This window comes from Schistocerca cancellata, chromosome 4 (assembly GCF_023864275.1).
Source record: "Schistocerca cancellata isolate TAMUIC-IGC-003103 chromosome 4, iqSchCanc2.1, whole genome shotgun sequence".
NCBI classification, from domain to species: Eukaryota; Metazoa; Arthropoda; class Insecta; order Orthoptera; family Acrididae; genus Schistocerca; species Schistocerca cancellata.
Window position 1 is genome coordinate 632,786,620 of NC_064629.1, and position 15,521 is coordinate 632,802,140.

Sequence of the window (15,521 nt, forward strand, 5' to 3'; positions counted from 1 at the left end):
ATGTCAGTTTCCTCGAGCAGTGCCTAAAATTCTGGAGGAGGAATACTCCACGTCGGTGTTCGTGACGATACATCACAGCGACCAGATACACTATGGGCTTCACCGGCAAAGAAGTTTCTTCCTGCAACAACTGAAAATTTGAGCCTGCGATCGTCAGCAGAACTGTCTACAAAACTAACACCTACGTATACCACCAGTAGCAGAAAATGGAAAACGGGAATGAAACAGACAGATCCATCAGTGAAAGCGTCATTAAAAGAAACCAACTTCATTAAGCTCGAGAGAACCCATTTCTTCCTATGCCCCGTGTCCGTCCACCACATTTTTGATAACAGAATAATCCACCATATCCGTACCTATACATACATCCCCTCCAGCTATGGAGCAATCTTAACTGCCGGCCGCGGTGGCCGAGCGGTTCTAGGCGCTACAGTCTGGAACCGCGCGACCGCTACGGTCGCAAGTTCGAATCTTGCCTCGGGCATGGATGTGTGTGATGTCCTTAGGTTAGTTAGGTTTAAGTAGTTCTAAGTTCTAGGGGACTGATGGCCTCAGAAATTAAGTCCCATAGTGCTCAGAGCCATTTGAACCATTTGAACCAATCTTAACTTCCAAAACATAAGGCTCTGCTATCACCTCGTCCATAACATACTGTTCTGGGGTCACCTCCACTGAATGAAATATTTGAGGAAGGTGAAAGCGACATCAGAGATATGACGCACCTTAGTCAGACTTCTTGCAACTACACTACTGCCCATTAAAATTGCTACACCAAGAAGAAATGCAGATGATAAACGGGTATTCATTGGACAAAAATATTATACTAGAACTGACATGTGATTACATTTTCACGCAATTTGGATGCATAGATCCTGAGAAATCAGTACCCAGAACAACCACCTCTGGCCGTAATAACGGCCTTGATACGCCTGTTCATTGAGTCAAACAGAGCTTGGATGACGTGTACAGGTACAGCTGCCCATGCAGCTTCAACACGATACCACAGTTCATCAAGAGTAGTGACTGGCGTATTGTGACGAGCCAGTTGCTCGGCCACCTTTGACGAGACGTTTTCAATTGGTGAGAGATCTGGAGAATGTGCTGGCCAGGGCAGCAGTCGAACATTTTCTGTATCCAGAAAGGCCCGTACAGGACTTGCAACATGCGGTCGTGCATTATCCTGCTGAAATGTAGGGCTTCTCAGGGATCGAATGAAGGGTAGAGCCACGGGTCGTAATACATCTGAAATGACCGTCCACTGTTCAAAGTGCTGTCAGTGCGAACAAGAGGTGACCGAGACGTTAACCAATGGCACCCCATACCATCACGCCGGGTGATACGCCAGTATGGCGATGACGAATACACGCTTCCAATGCGCGTTCACCGCGATGTCCCCAAACACGGATGCGACCATCATGATGCTGTAAACAGAACCTGGATTCATCCGAGAAAATGACGTTTTGCCATTCGTGCACCCAGGGTCGTCGTTGGGTACACCATCGCAGGCGCTCCTGTCTGTGATGCAGCGTCAAGGGTAACCGCAGCCATGGCCACCGAGCTGATAGCCCATGCTACTGCAAACGTCGTCGAACTGTTCGTGCAGATGGTTGTTGTCTTGCAAACGTCCCCATCTGCTGACACAGCGATGGAGACGTGGCTACACGATCCGTTACAGCCATGCGAATAAGACGCCTGTCATCTCGACTGCTAGTGATACGAGGCCGTTGGGTTCCAGCACGGCGTCCCATATTACCCTCCTGAGAACACCGATTCCATATTCTGCTAACAGTCATTGGATCTCGACCAACGCGAGCAGCACTGTAACGATACGATAAACCGCAATCGCGATAGGCTACAATCCGACGTTTATCAAAGTCGGAAACGTGATGGTACGCATTTCTCCTCCTTACACGAGGCATCACAACAATGTTTCACCAGGTAACGCCGGTCAACTGCTGTTTGTGTATGAGAAAACGGTTGGAAACTTTCCTCATGTCAGCGCGTTTTAGGTGTCGCCACAGGCGCCAACGTTGTGTGAATGCTCTGAAAAGCTAATCATTTGCATATCACAGCATTGTCTTCCTGTCAGCTATATTTCGCGTCTGCAGCACGTCATCTTCGTGGTGTAGCAATTTTAATGGCCAGTAGTGTACACCAGTCGTCAGGACTACGAGCAACGCCGAAGGAGATTCCATAAGACACGAACAAAATTGAGCGATTATTCAATTGCTAGTGACGACGATAGTGAGAGTCGCAAGGAACGTGCTCGTAAGATTACTGGTGACCCGAAGCCATTCCAGCAACAGAGGGGAGATGTGCTCGACGACTGCAGTGATTACCAAGATGCGGCCTATACCGCGAATCTACTTCGGAGTGGAATAGTGGTACGGCCCGAGAATCGCGTGCCGATTCCGAAAGGACTTCCGCCATCACTAAAAACGGTAATAATCGAAGTGGAGCGAGCCGGAGACAATGTCGTATGTGGTCCGCAGAGACTTGGTTGAGAGAGAGTCAGTCTCTTAATAGCATCACAGAAGTATAGAAGGCAGAATCATCGCATTCACTGCCACCGCATCAGTAGGCAGTGTATGTGGTTCCTCTACCTCGCAGCAGAGTGAGAGGTTTTGGGGTTCATCTGCTCCAGCACTGGACTCTGACGCCATCCTGCACAACTCCATTCAAAAAATCATCTCAGCAACAAGTATCCCTTGTGATTTCAGACAGAAGTCCTCTGAAGTCAGGGACCTTCAAAAGTGAGAAGAGTGCAGAAACTAATGAGGAGTCAGATAATAATTTTTCTGTGTTGCATAGGATAATGGGTGGTTTTCTCGACACTTCGTGTATGGAATTAGACAGTATCCCTTCAGCCAAATGTCATGGGGAGGGCAAAGAGATTTGTTGCAAATCTGCAACTTCAAAGAATGTAGTAGGAGAGAAACAGAAAACTGAAACTGGGAAAAAAGGAAGACTATTGAGTCGCTACTTTCAGGTTCACAAAAAGTTCTCCCTTCTACTTCCGGGACTGTTCGGTCGAAGCAGACTGTACAAAGTCCAGTAGTGTGGGCCGATTTGCCGTGACCGAGTGACATTCTCCGCACCGGCTTCACACATCGTGTGTGACAAGGAGAGGTGGTGCACTGCTGCAGGCAAAGTACCAACTGGTGAAAGCACCGCCAGATGCAGTGGGAAAGCAGCACGTAATGAAAATAATAAGCCTGCTGTTGTTGTGGGAGTGGGTGATATTAACAAAATTTAAAAAATACAGAAACACCCTCGGAAAGTCTAGTGCCACTTGGTGAAATTGTCCTAGCATACAAATGTGTCAAGTCCAACTAAGTAATACATCACAATGCTGCAGTCTTCGTTAAAGTGGATAGACGAGAATGGCTTTGCTTGTCTTGATAAGCTCAAGCAGCAGCCATTCGCTTTGTCAGCACTGTCCAGAGTAATGTTTATGTAATTAAAGTCTGTCGTACATGACTGACGAGTGCGATTGTGGGATAATTTATTCTGTGTCGGTTGTGACTGACGGCCGAGAGGGAAGACCGCCGTCTTTGATGTATGGCTATGGAACATCATACTGCACCTGCAGCAGTAATTTTAGCAGCAGTTGTCACCACAGTGACACAACGAACTGTTAAAAATCGGTTACTTCAAGGACAGTTTCGAGCCAGACGTCCTGTAGTGTACATTCCACTGATCCCAAACAACCACCATTTGCAACTTCAATGGTGTCAAGTGAGAGCTAATTGGATGGCTGGGTGGAGGTCTATTGTCTTTTCTTATGAAATCTGGTTCTGCCACAGCGCCAGTGATGGCCGTGTGTTGGTGAGGAGGATGCCAGTTAGTGCCGGCAACAAATCTATCTGCATACTAGACACACTGGACCTACACCTGGAGTTACGGTCTGGGGTACGATTTCGTATGACAGCAGGAACCCTCTCGTTGTTATCCCACGCACCCTGACTGGAAATTTATACGTCAAACAGGTGATTCGAAACGTTGTGCTGCCGTTCATAAACAGCATTCAAAGAGGTGTTTTCCAACAGGATAACACTCGACCACATACCGCTATTGTAACCCAGCATGCTCGTCTATAGTGTATCAACATATTACCTTAGCCTGCTCGATCATTATATCTGTCTCCAATTGAGCGTGTATTGGACACCGTCGGACGCAACTCTAGCGTAATTCGGTACCAACATTAACCGTCCCTGTATTGACCGACCAAGTGAAACAGGCGTAGAACTCCATCCCATAAACTGACATCTGACACCTGTACAACACACTGCACGCATGTCTGCATGCTTGCATCCAACATTCTGGCGGTTACACCGCTTAGTAATGAATCAGCATTTCACATTTGCAACGGCTTATCTCGCTCTTACATTAACCTGTAAGCTTGCAATGTTAATCACTTAAATATGTTACCAAGACAAATGTATTCCCGAAATTTCGTTACTCTACATTAATTATATTTTATTTTTTTCGTCAGTATATATACAGTGTATTCACATCGCAATTCCTACGTGTAGTAAGTAGTGGGGGAAATTATATTTAACAGTACAACACCCTCCTCTCGTCAGGCAGTTGGTACTACAACCACGGTACTGTCAGACAACTGTGAACGTAAAAATGATATCATTAATGGAACTCATTTTCACGAGTTTCGTTACCTTACTAATACCGGCCGCAAACTTTACTATTATACGGTGGAAACTGAATCTCATATAGGTGTCTCAATGGCATTTTGAGCCAAAGGTACACATTTCAGTGCTTCTAGCCTATTCATGTGGCTACAGCTCACCAGACCAAAGACAAAGTGACGTGACGCTGAACGTAATTGCGGATGTAGTCGATGTTACCAAACTCCTGTAGTAGAGTAAAATGAAATAATATGACCTGAAATAATGGACATACATGTTATGTCATCAGCTCTCACGCGCCTCAGTCAGATCTACGGGGGTTGAACGAAAATAAAGAAACACTGCGAGAAATGCGTGGGTGACCATAATTTCATCTTTTGGATCTCCAGCTCTTGTCCTTTCTTTCTGCGTATGCAGCTAAATTATAAGTTATAGATTCCGCCTTTTTTGCAAACACACAGTTTTTTCTTTTTGCCGAAACATGTTTCAGCACCTCTGTGTCATCATGGTTGGGTTTCTGTTTATTGAAAACTGTAGAAAGTGAACAAATTTTAGGTTGTAACTGATCTAACAAAGGGAGATCTATAGAAAGCTTTCGTTCGTTTTGTTTCTTACCGTGATTTTAAATTATATAGGTTTGTAACTGCATGGTGTCCTACTCTAATAGCTTGTCATCTGCAAACCGAACGATATAAATGTGAATTTCATCGGCGAGTTGACAAAACCGTAGTTGTTGGTGTTGCGGTCTACAATCCTGAGGTTGGTTTGATGCAGCTCTCCGTGCTAGTCTATCCTGTGCAAGCTTCTTCATCTCCCAGTACTTACTGCAACCTACACCCTTCTGAATCTGCTTAGTGTATTCATCTCTTGGTCTCCCTCTAGGATTTTTACCCTCCACGCTCCCCTCCAATGCTATATTTGTGATCTCTTGATGCCTCACAATATGTCCTACCAACCGGTCCCTACCTCCTCATTAGTTATGTGATCTACCCATCTAATCTTCAGCATTCTCCTGTAGCATCATACACTCCTGGAAATGGAAAAAAGAACACATTGACACCGGTGTGTCAGACCCACCATACTTGCTCCGGACACTGCGAGAGGGCTGTACAAGCAATGATCACACGCACGGCACAGCGGACACATCAGGAACCGCGGTGTTGGCCGTCGAATGGCGCTAGCTGCGCAGCATTTGTGCACCGCCGCCGTCAGTGTCAGCCAGTTTGCCGTGGCATACGGAGCTCCATCGCAGTCTTTAACACTGGTAGCATGCCGCGACAGCGTGGACGTGAACCGTATGTGCAGCTGACGGACTTTGAGCGAGGGCGTATAGTGGGCATGCGGGAGGCCGGGTGGACGTACCGCCGAATTGCTCAACACGTGGGGCGTGAGGTCTCCACAGTACATCGATGTTGTCGCCAGTGGTCGGCGGAAGGTGCACGTGCCCGTCGACCTGGGACCGGACCGCAGCGACGCACGGATGCACGCCAAGACCGTAGGATCCTACGCAGTGCCGTAGGGGACCGCACCGCCACTTCCCAGCAAATTAGGGACACTGTTACTCCTGGGGTATCGGCGAGGACCATTCGCAACCGTCTCCATGATGCTGGGCTACGGTCCCGCACACCGTTAGGCCGTCTTCCGCTCACGCCCCAACATCGTGCAGCCCGCCTCCAGTGGTGTCGCGACAGGCGTGAATGGAGGGACGAATGGAGACGTGTCGTCTTCAGCGATGAGAGTCGCTTCTGCCTTGGTGCCAATGATGGTCGTATGCGTGTTTGGCGCCGTGCAGGTGAGCGCCACAATCAGGACTGCATACGACCAAGGCACACAGGGCCAACACCCGGCACCATGGTGTGGGGAGCGATCTCTTACACTGGCCGTACACCACTGGTGATCGTCGAGGGGACACTGAATAGTGCACGGTACATCCAAACCGTCATCGAACCCATCGTTCTACCATTCCTAGACCGGTAAGGGAACTTGCTGTTCCAACAGGACAATGCACGTCCGCATGTATCCCGTGCCACCCAACGTGCTCTAGAAGGTGTAAGTCAACTACCCTGGCCAGCAAGATCTCCGGATCTGTCCCCCATTGAGCATGTTTGGGACTGGATGAAGCGTCGTCTCACGCGGTCTGCACGTCCAGCACGAACGCTGGTCCAACTGAGGCGCCAGGTGGAAATGGCATGGCAAGCCGTTCCACAGGACTACATCCAGCATCTCTACGATCGTCTCCATGGGAGAATAGCAGCCTGCATTGCTGCGAAAGGTGGATATACACTGTACTAGTGCCGACATTGTGCATGCTCTGTTGCCTGTGTCTATGTGCCTGTGGTTCTGTCAGTGTGATCATGTGATGTATCTGACCCCAGGAATGTGTCAATAAAGTTTCCCCTTCCTGGGACAATGAATTCACGGTGTTCTTATTTCAATTTCCAGGAGTGTATTTCGAAAGCTTCTATTCTCTTCTTGTCCAAACTATTTATTGTCCATGTTTCACTCCCATACATGGCTACACTCCATACAAATACTTTCAGGAACGACTTCCATACACTTCAATCTATACTCGACGTTAGCAAATTTTCTCTTCTTCAGAAACGCTTTCCTTGCCGTTGCCAGTCTACATTTAATATCCTCTTGATTTTTCAAAAGTGTGATTTTGGCGTGTCAAAACATTTTCCATATATATTTGGTACTACTCACGTTTTTTTTTGTGACAGATCCTTCTTATTTTGCGTGTGAGGACACTGCAAACACATATTAATGTACTTAGTGTAATTTCTTTCTTTATAAACGCCTCTTTAGTTCGCAAATTGCGGTGAGCACTATATTGTTGTGTTTTCTAACCCCGTCGGCTTTCATTTGTTTCCGAGAGTGTTTGTAGCTTTGAATTTTATTTACTTTTCTCTCTTTCTCTGTGTGCGTAAGCTCTTTTAGTTGTTTGTGTTGCCTTTGCTGTAAAGTTCCTTTAATGTGTTAAATAACGTGCCTTTACACAGTGTACTGTTTTTATTTGAAACTTGTTTGCTTTCTGCTGTTGCCTTCTGTATGTGGAAGCTCTCTTCTATTGTCAGTTTGTGGTACAGACTGCGGCTGGAGTTCAGTATTTCTAAATCTGTTGCTATTATAGTTGGTTGGTGGTTATGGGCTATTAGGTGGTCAGCAAATGCGTGGGTGGTGTTACTTTTTCGGGCTCTGAGGTGTTCTGAGTGTTTTGTGTTAAAGATCCTGCATGTTTGTCCTATGTATACAGATTTACAAATGCTGCATGTGAGTTGATATATTCCTGATCTTCTAAATTTATCTCTGGGTTTCTCCTGGTTTCTCCTGTTTTCTGAGTTTTTCCGAGTTGGGTTGTCTGTCCAGTATCCTATTTGAAGTCCCTGTTTCTTCAATATGTTGCCTATTCTGTCGACAATTTTGTTATTGTAGGTGGGTACGTGCCATTTTGTTTTGTGTGTGTGTGTGTGTGTGTGTGTGTGTGTGTGTGTGGGTAGGTGGGTAGGTGTGTTGTGTCTTGTATGCGGTCATTGCTTGTATGTTGTGTTGATCGGGGTTGTGTAAGGTTCTGTGTGTGTGTTGTTCTTTCATTCCTTATCTGCTTACAAATTTATCGGTTTAATTTCTCTATCATGTGGGGCTTGTAACCAGTTTCCTCTCCTATCTGTTTTATTGTGTTGAGCTCCTGTGTGTAATTCTGTTTGCATACGGATGCTTTGTTCAAACTGTGGAGCATGAATCTGAAGCTCGGCTGCTTGTGTGCCATCGAGTGGTTCGGCAGATTGTGAATGGTGATGCTCGGTTTCCTGAACATTGTGAAATCATGGATGTTGTTGGTTTTTAGTACGGTGAGGTCCAGAAAATTCAGTGTTTGTCTGTTCCTGTTTCTAATGTGAAGCGAATTTTTGGGTGTAAGTTGTTTATTTCCTTGTGTAGCTGTTCTGTGTGTGTGCGCGGTCCATCAATCAGGCACATTATGTCATCGACGTATCGGCACCAGTATATGACTTTGTATTTTTTTGCTCTTATTTTGTGTGTGTGTAGGTCTTGCTCTGTAGGTTGTTGGCTAGGAGGCCACTTATTGGTGGCCCCATTTTCAACCCTTCATGTTGTGAATAAAATTCTATGTTGAACATGAAGTAATTTTGTGCTGTTGTTGTCTTGAGTATGCTTGGTATTTCATTAGTGCGTGAGACTGGTGTGTTTCCTTGATGTTTTAGTACTTGTTTGGTGATGATAATTGTTTCATTTATCGGAATACAAGTGTTCATTGATGTGATATCGAATGATATGAAGCTTGCTGTGTCTGGTATTTCTATGTTCTTGATTCTCTGTACTAGTTCCATTGAGGTTTCTAGGTTTCTGTTGTTTACAAAAGTGTATATGTTCTCTAGTAATGTGTGTGTACATAGGGCTAGGTGGTATGATGGAGCATTTATTAAGTCGATGACGGGCCGTAAAGGATATATTCTTCGTGCACCTTTGGTAGGGATTTTAGAGTGTGTGACTTTGGATTCTTTGCGTCATTCTTTTTATCTGGCCTTTTGATAATGTATTTTTGATGTCTTTTAGCGTTTGTTGAATGTTTCTGTGATACCTTAGTGATGGGTCACTGGTCAGTTTGGTGATGATGTGCTTCAGAAAAATGTATTATCTTTTTTGCAGTGAACATACACTGTGCAATGGGGAGATCACTCTGTTGTAGAAATAATTCAAAAGCCAAGACCGCTTAAATACTGTTTACTGGATAACCGGTTTCAACACACTAAAGGTGCCAACATCGGATGCGAATGTAGCTTCACATTTACAAACCATTTGTATATAACGATACATCAGCTGGCCTGCCTCATGTATCGTTATATCCAAATGGTTTGTAGGCTTTTGAATCATTTCTAATGTTTTATCTATGTATTCCTTTTCATTCATAATCACCGTGATGTTCCCTTTGTCTGTCCTTGTTAGTATGTCACATCAATGTTCACTTGTATTCGTAGAGACTATCCAAGCCCGCAGGTTGTGATTTTGTATTTGGCCACAAACGGCAACTGCACAATGTCCTTAGTACGTTGCAAGTGACAGTTGCGGTCAGAACAGTGTTCTGTGTAGCTGTGAGTGCACTATGTCGTAGCCAAGTGAATTCGAACATGAGAAAATTGTTGGTGCTCGTATGCTGGATGCTTCCATAGCTGAGGTGGCCTAATTGTTTGGTGTTTCGAGAGGTACCTGTCGCAGATTTATACCGCATACAGGGAAAGAGGAAGAACATCATCCGCTAAGGCACAACGTGGACTAAAGTACGTATTGAGCGATAGTGACAGATGGTCACTGAAGATGATTGTGATGGGAAATAAGAGGGCCGGCCGCGGTGGCCGTGCGGTTCTAGGCGCTTCAGTCCGGAACCGCGCGACTGCTACGGTCACAGGTTCGAATCCTGACTCGGGCATGGATGTGTGTGATGTGCTTACGTTAGTTAGGTTTAATTAGTTCTAAGTTCTAGGGGACTGATGACCTCAGATGTTAAGTCCCATAGTGCTCAGAGCCATTTGAACCACTTGAAATAAGATGAAAATGTCACTGCAGAACTGACTGTCGCACTCGTTAATCCTGGCAGCACCAAAACAACATGAAGAGTGATCCATAAGGAGGGAACTGTAGTGCTAGCTGGAATTCCAAATCCACTTATCAGTGATGTAAATGACCGAAACAGCAAAACGTGTTGCCGAACCCTTAAAACATGGACTATGGAGCAATAGAAGAAAGTCATTTTGTCGGAGGAATCGTGTTTCACACTAATTCTAACTTCTGTCTGTGTTTACGGCTCAAGAGTGAAACACGGCTGGGTTCGGTGACGAACTGGGCAACCATGTAGTAGTATTTTATGGCCTCGTGGGTACTCGGTATAGTAGCATTACTGCCAAGATTGTGTGACCGTTTTGGCTGATTAGGTTCACCCCATGGTACAATGTTTGTTCCCCATGTGTTCCAAGACAGCTAACATCATCCAGGACTAGTTTTGTGAGCACGAAGAGGAAATTGGTGCACCTCCCCTGGCCACGACAGTTCCCAGATCCCAACAACATTGAGTCTTTTTGGCCTACTTTGGAGAGAATGGTGAATTATCACTACCCACCTCCCTTATCGTTGCCTGAACTTGCTACTAGTTAGCTGGAATAATGATATGAAATTTCCTCTAAAACCATACAGGACCAGTATTTATCAACTGCGGGATAACTGGAAGCTGTTTTCAATGCCAACGATTTTCCTACACCGTATTAGGCATGGTAATGTGTTGTGTTTTTGTGTTTTTTTTCTGCCTCCTTGTAATTGTCCACGTGCTGACATGGACCTCAGAGCCTATAGGTACATGAAATTCGTGCCTGTACCGAGCGTCTTAGTCGAAAGCCTATGCTATTTCTCCGTTGATTAATTTGGATAAACGAAGTTTTATTTATGTTCTTCACTTGTGGCCTTGAGTCTCTGGAATACAAGGTGATTAGTTACTTAGGGCAGCTAGTGATAGTAGCGATTTATTCTTGAGTTGATTTCGCAGTCGTTCTTATGATTACTCGACATTTTCAGTGATGAACTAGTTTTTGTTATCTATTCTGGGCGTTTCTTGAAATCAGGAATTTAAACAAATCCAGCAACTGTTTACCCACACTATTTTCTGATAATACAACTGAAAGTTATTTGGTAGCGACATAGAGTGTGAACACAAGGATCATATATAACTTAATACAAACCGCGAAACAGCAACTTATTTGCAACTTATTGACAACAAGTGAAGTTCCTGCTTCACAACTTATTCAGCAAATATTACAGCTCACAACTGATGTAAACGACTGAGTGAAAAAACTCTCTGTGTCGATTTGATCTATAAACTTTATTGTGGGGTGATCGAAATAACAAAAATTGTCAAATAGGCGAAACACTTTCCTCTATGTAGACAGACATTTCTCGTTATTTGTTAGAGAAGCCCTTCTTGACTTCTGCAACTGTGATGAAGGTTATTTATGTAAACTTGTCAAATTTCGCCACGCGGTATTAGCCGAGCGGCCTTAGGCGCTGCAGTCATGGACTGTGCGGCTGGTCCCGGCGGAGGTTCGAGTCCTCCCTCGGGCATGGGTGTGTGTGTTTGTCCTTAGGATAATTTAGGTTAAGTAGTATGTAAGCTTAGGGACCGATGACCTTAGCATTTAAGTCCCATAAGATTTCACACACATTTTTTCTTGTCAAATTTCTCCAAGCAGGTATTGTGGAACATTTTCGACATGTTGAAAGTGCCATTTTCATATGAATATTGTCTTACCTTGTCTCCCAGGTGTGTTAAAAGAATCCTCGCATAGTCCACAAAATAATCTATAATTGCAGGATTTGTCCATCCACCTATGTCTTGCAAAGGAGTCGGGAGGTCCCAGTGGTACATGGTCACCTGAAATTGAAGTTAACTCAAGTTAATATAATGGAAATCCATAGTACGTAAGTCCTAAAAGAACTGAGTGCTGCGCGGAGCGGCCGCGTGGTTAGAGGCGTCATGCCACTGATTGTGCGGCCACTCCCGCCGGAGATTCGAGTCCTCCCTCGGACATGGGTGTGTGTGTTGTTCTTAGTATAATTTAGTTTAAGTAGTGTGTAAGTCTATGGACCGAAGACCTCAGCAGTTTGGTCCCTTAGGAATTCACACACATTTGAACATTTGAACTGAGCACTGGCAACTGAATGTGAGAAATGGAAACATTCAATGAAAATATTGTTGGAGGAAATTTTAGTGCATCTGAGTTAAAACGTACTTAAAGCGTAAGAAAGTGGTGCTATTAGCATGTTGTAGCATTCTTTATTTAACATAAATTATATTAATTCGTGCCATTATTTTCACTCCCGTGCAAGTTACCACGAAAGATTTCGAACATTTTCAATGTCCGTAGTTGACAAACTAAGAGCAATAGTTGTGTAGCTCTGTTTTCCTGAACTAAGAGATGTAAATTGTTCAGAAGAGAAAGCAAGTTTGAAACATTAATAATTTTAATATCCGGATTTCGGTAGTTTTAAGACAGATGTCCCAATGGAAAGCCCATTAACGTTATTTGCTTGTTTACTACTGTTGTGAAAAGTTATCAATTAAGAATTTTTGTAGCATGGACAATTGTGTCGTGATATATAGTGTCCCTTATTATTTAATATCTTTTAAATTATTATTAAAATAAGAGATACTTTCATATTACGTGAATATCACGGCATCCTATCATAATTGCCATTATATTATGCCCTGTCGTATCGGAGGGAGTAGTAGTAGCAGTAGTAGTGGAAGACGCTCACAGTCTGACGTGATAACATTTAAGAAGGTGTATCGAAGTTACAAATGAACTTCATAAGGTCGGGAAAAACGTAAAAATGTGAATTTAGTAACATTATGATATGTGAAGTGGATTTACACTTGGTGAATATCTATTATCATTAGCAACTTGTGACAAATGAAAATTTGTGCCAGACCGGGACTCGATCCCCTATTTCCCACCTCCCATGAGCTGTCTCATTAACCTCTATTTTTTTTTTGTACAGTGCCGCAGAACAGTTCAGTAATGAGCATCAGACAAAGAAAATATCTTTTCCGCAATATTTAAAGAGTTACTAGCTACAGGTAACTGATAAAAGTGAATTTAATAATTCCATTAACAGTGTAACATTTTTTACTCAATGTGCCAGCATACAACAGGTTCAAGACAACCTGTGGGACTTCATCAAGATAACAAATAACAATAATTAACATAGGAACGCCCTCCTGGTGAAACAAAACAAAATGCCGACCACATGCCAACTAGAGATGAGTAGATTCACATTGATCATGAAGTCCCAGCAGGTGACAGTCGGGGACGTCTTCTCGAAAAAAATTGAGAATCCTATAACATGGGTTAAGTTGCGTAAAAAGCACCAAACAAGAATTCAGCTTCTCATACCCGGGAAACCCCTGCTGCGGGGAGGGTCCATGAAAACATTGCCCAAAAAATTGGTATAATACTGACGTTATGCTGAATGGCACATTAAAGAGGTATGATGATCTTCGAAAAACGCGCAAAAAACAATGACACTCTTGCTGCCGTCTAGAAACAAATAATGAACTGAGAGACTTTTGATCAATTTTACAGCGTTTGTTTTCGTGCACGGGAATAAAGTTTCATCCGGGAACAGAAGCGACTGCAGTACTACAGCGTGTAGTAGAGCAACACGTAGGAGAAAAGCAAGTACTTTCCTTATGAACAGCCATACATCTTCAGTAGGTTCACACACCAGACGATGTTCATCTGTGTCAAGCAAGTGTTTCTAAGGGCAAAGCGGAGTGTGTGCCATGCTAATGGCATGCAGCGAGAGGCGCGTCATGTGTTTCTCATTGGCAATCAGATACCAGGTGATACGAGCCTCCCTGATGAGGAAGACATGGTGTCGAAACGCCACACCACCGGCCAAGAGGTGTCGGTATCTCCACTTTGTTCCAGTTGAGACCCCTCATCATTAGGTTATAAACACCACATACCATAGGAGTCCTGGTACGAGGTAAGTATGCATGTATATAACTGTATTCGATGAAAAATTTCTTGATGTACGAGAGGGAAGTAGAAATACGCGCTATTGCAACGGGCTGCACGTGTGAAAGAGGTGCAAGTTCATCATCAGCGCTCCCGAAAAACCGGTCGAATGGTGGGTTTACTACTTAATCATCATGCAGACATAGAAGGTAGCCGCTGTAACACATACGTTGACAAGACCAAGGCAACCTTCCCCAGGGGGAAGAGTAAGTGTGCCATAACGAACTTTAAAAATAAGACACGCGCGCCAGCAGCCTGTTCACCATCGCCTTCGGTATTGGTAATACGTCAACCAAATGCGGTTTCCTTGATCCCAGATGAGAGATGACAAAATCAATCCATTGTACGATGTCCAAACTCACAGCAGAGCCATGTGGATCTCTTCATTAAAATTGCTACACCAAGAAGAAATGCAGATGATAAACGGGTATTCATTGCACAAATATACTATACTAGAACCAACATGTGATTACATTTTCACGCAATTTGGGTGCATGGATCCTGAGAAATCACCTCTGGCCGTAATAACGGCCTTGATACGCCTGGGCATTGAGGCAAACACAGCTTAGATGACGTGTACAGGTACAGCTGCCCATGCAGCTTCAACACGATACCACAGTTCATCAAGAGTAGTGACTGGCGTATTGTGACGAGCCAGTTACTCGGCCACCATTGACCAGAAGCTTTCAGTTGGTGAGAGATCTGGAGAATGTGCTGGCCAGGGCAGCAGTCGAATATTTTCTGTATCCAGAAAGGCCAGTACAGGACCTGCAACATGCGGTCGTGCATTATCCTGCAGAAATGTAGGGTTTCGCAGGGATCGAATGAAGGGTAGAGGCACGGGTCGTAACACATGTAAAATGTAACGTCCATTGTTCAAAGTGCCGTCAATGCGACCAAGAGGTGACCGAGACGTGTAACTATTGGCGCCCCATACCATCACACCGCGTGATACGTCAGTATGGCGATGACGAATACACGCTTCCAACGTGCGTTCACCGCGATGTCGCCAAACACGGATGTGACTATCATGATGCTGTAAACAGAACCTGGATTCATCCGAAAAAATGACGTTTTGCCATTCGTGCAGCCAGGTTCATCGTTGAGTACACCATCGCAGGCGCTCCTGTCTGTGATGCAGCGTCAAGGGTAACCGCAGCCATGGCCTCCGAGCTGATAGCCCATGCTACTGCAAACGTCATCGAACTGTTCGTGCAGATGATTGTTGTCTTGCAAACGTCCCCATTCTTTTGACACAGGGATCGAGACGTGGCTGCACGATCCGCTACAG

The 15,521-nt window shown here is 44.6% G+C and overlaps 1 protein-coding gene across 1 annotated transcript in view; it reads right to left on the bottom strand.

The window, feature by feature from the left end:
- The window catches only part of LOC126183542 (myrosinase 1-like), a 241,559-nt gene that overhangs the window by 141,141 nt on the left and 84,897 nt on the right, over positions 1-15,521 (bottom strand). The window contains exon 4 of the mRNA XM_049925612.1: positions 11,959-12,081. Within this exon, the coding sequence (XP_049781569.1) occupies positions 11,959-12,081 (123 nt within the window). The remainder of the gene's footprint in view (positions 1-11,958; positions 12,082-15,521) is intronic.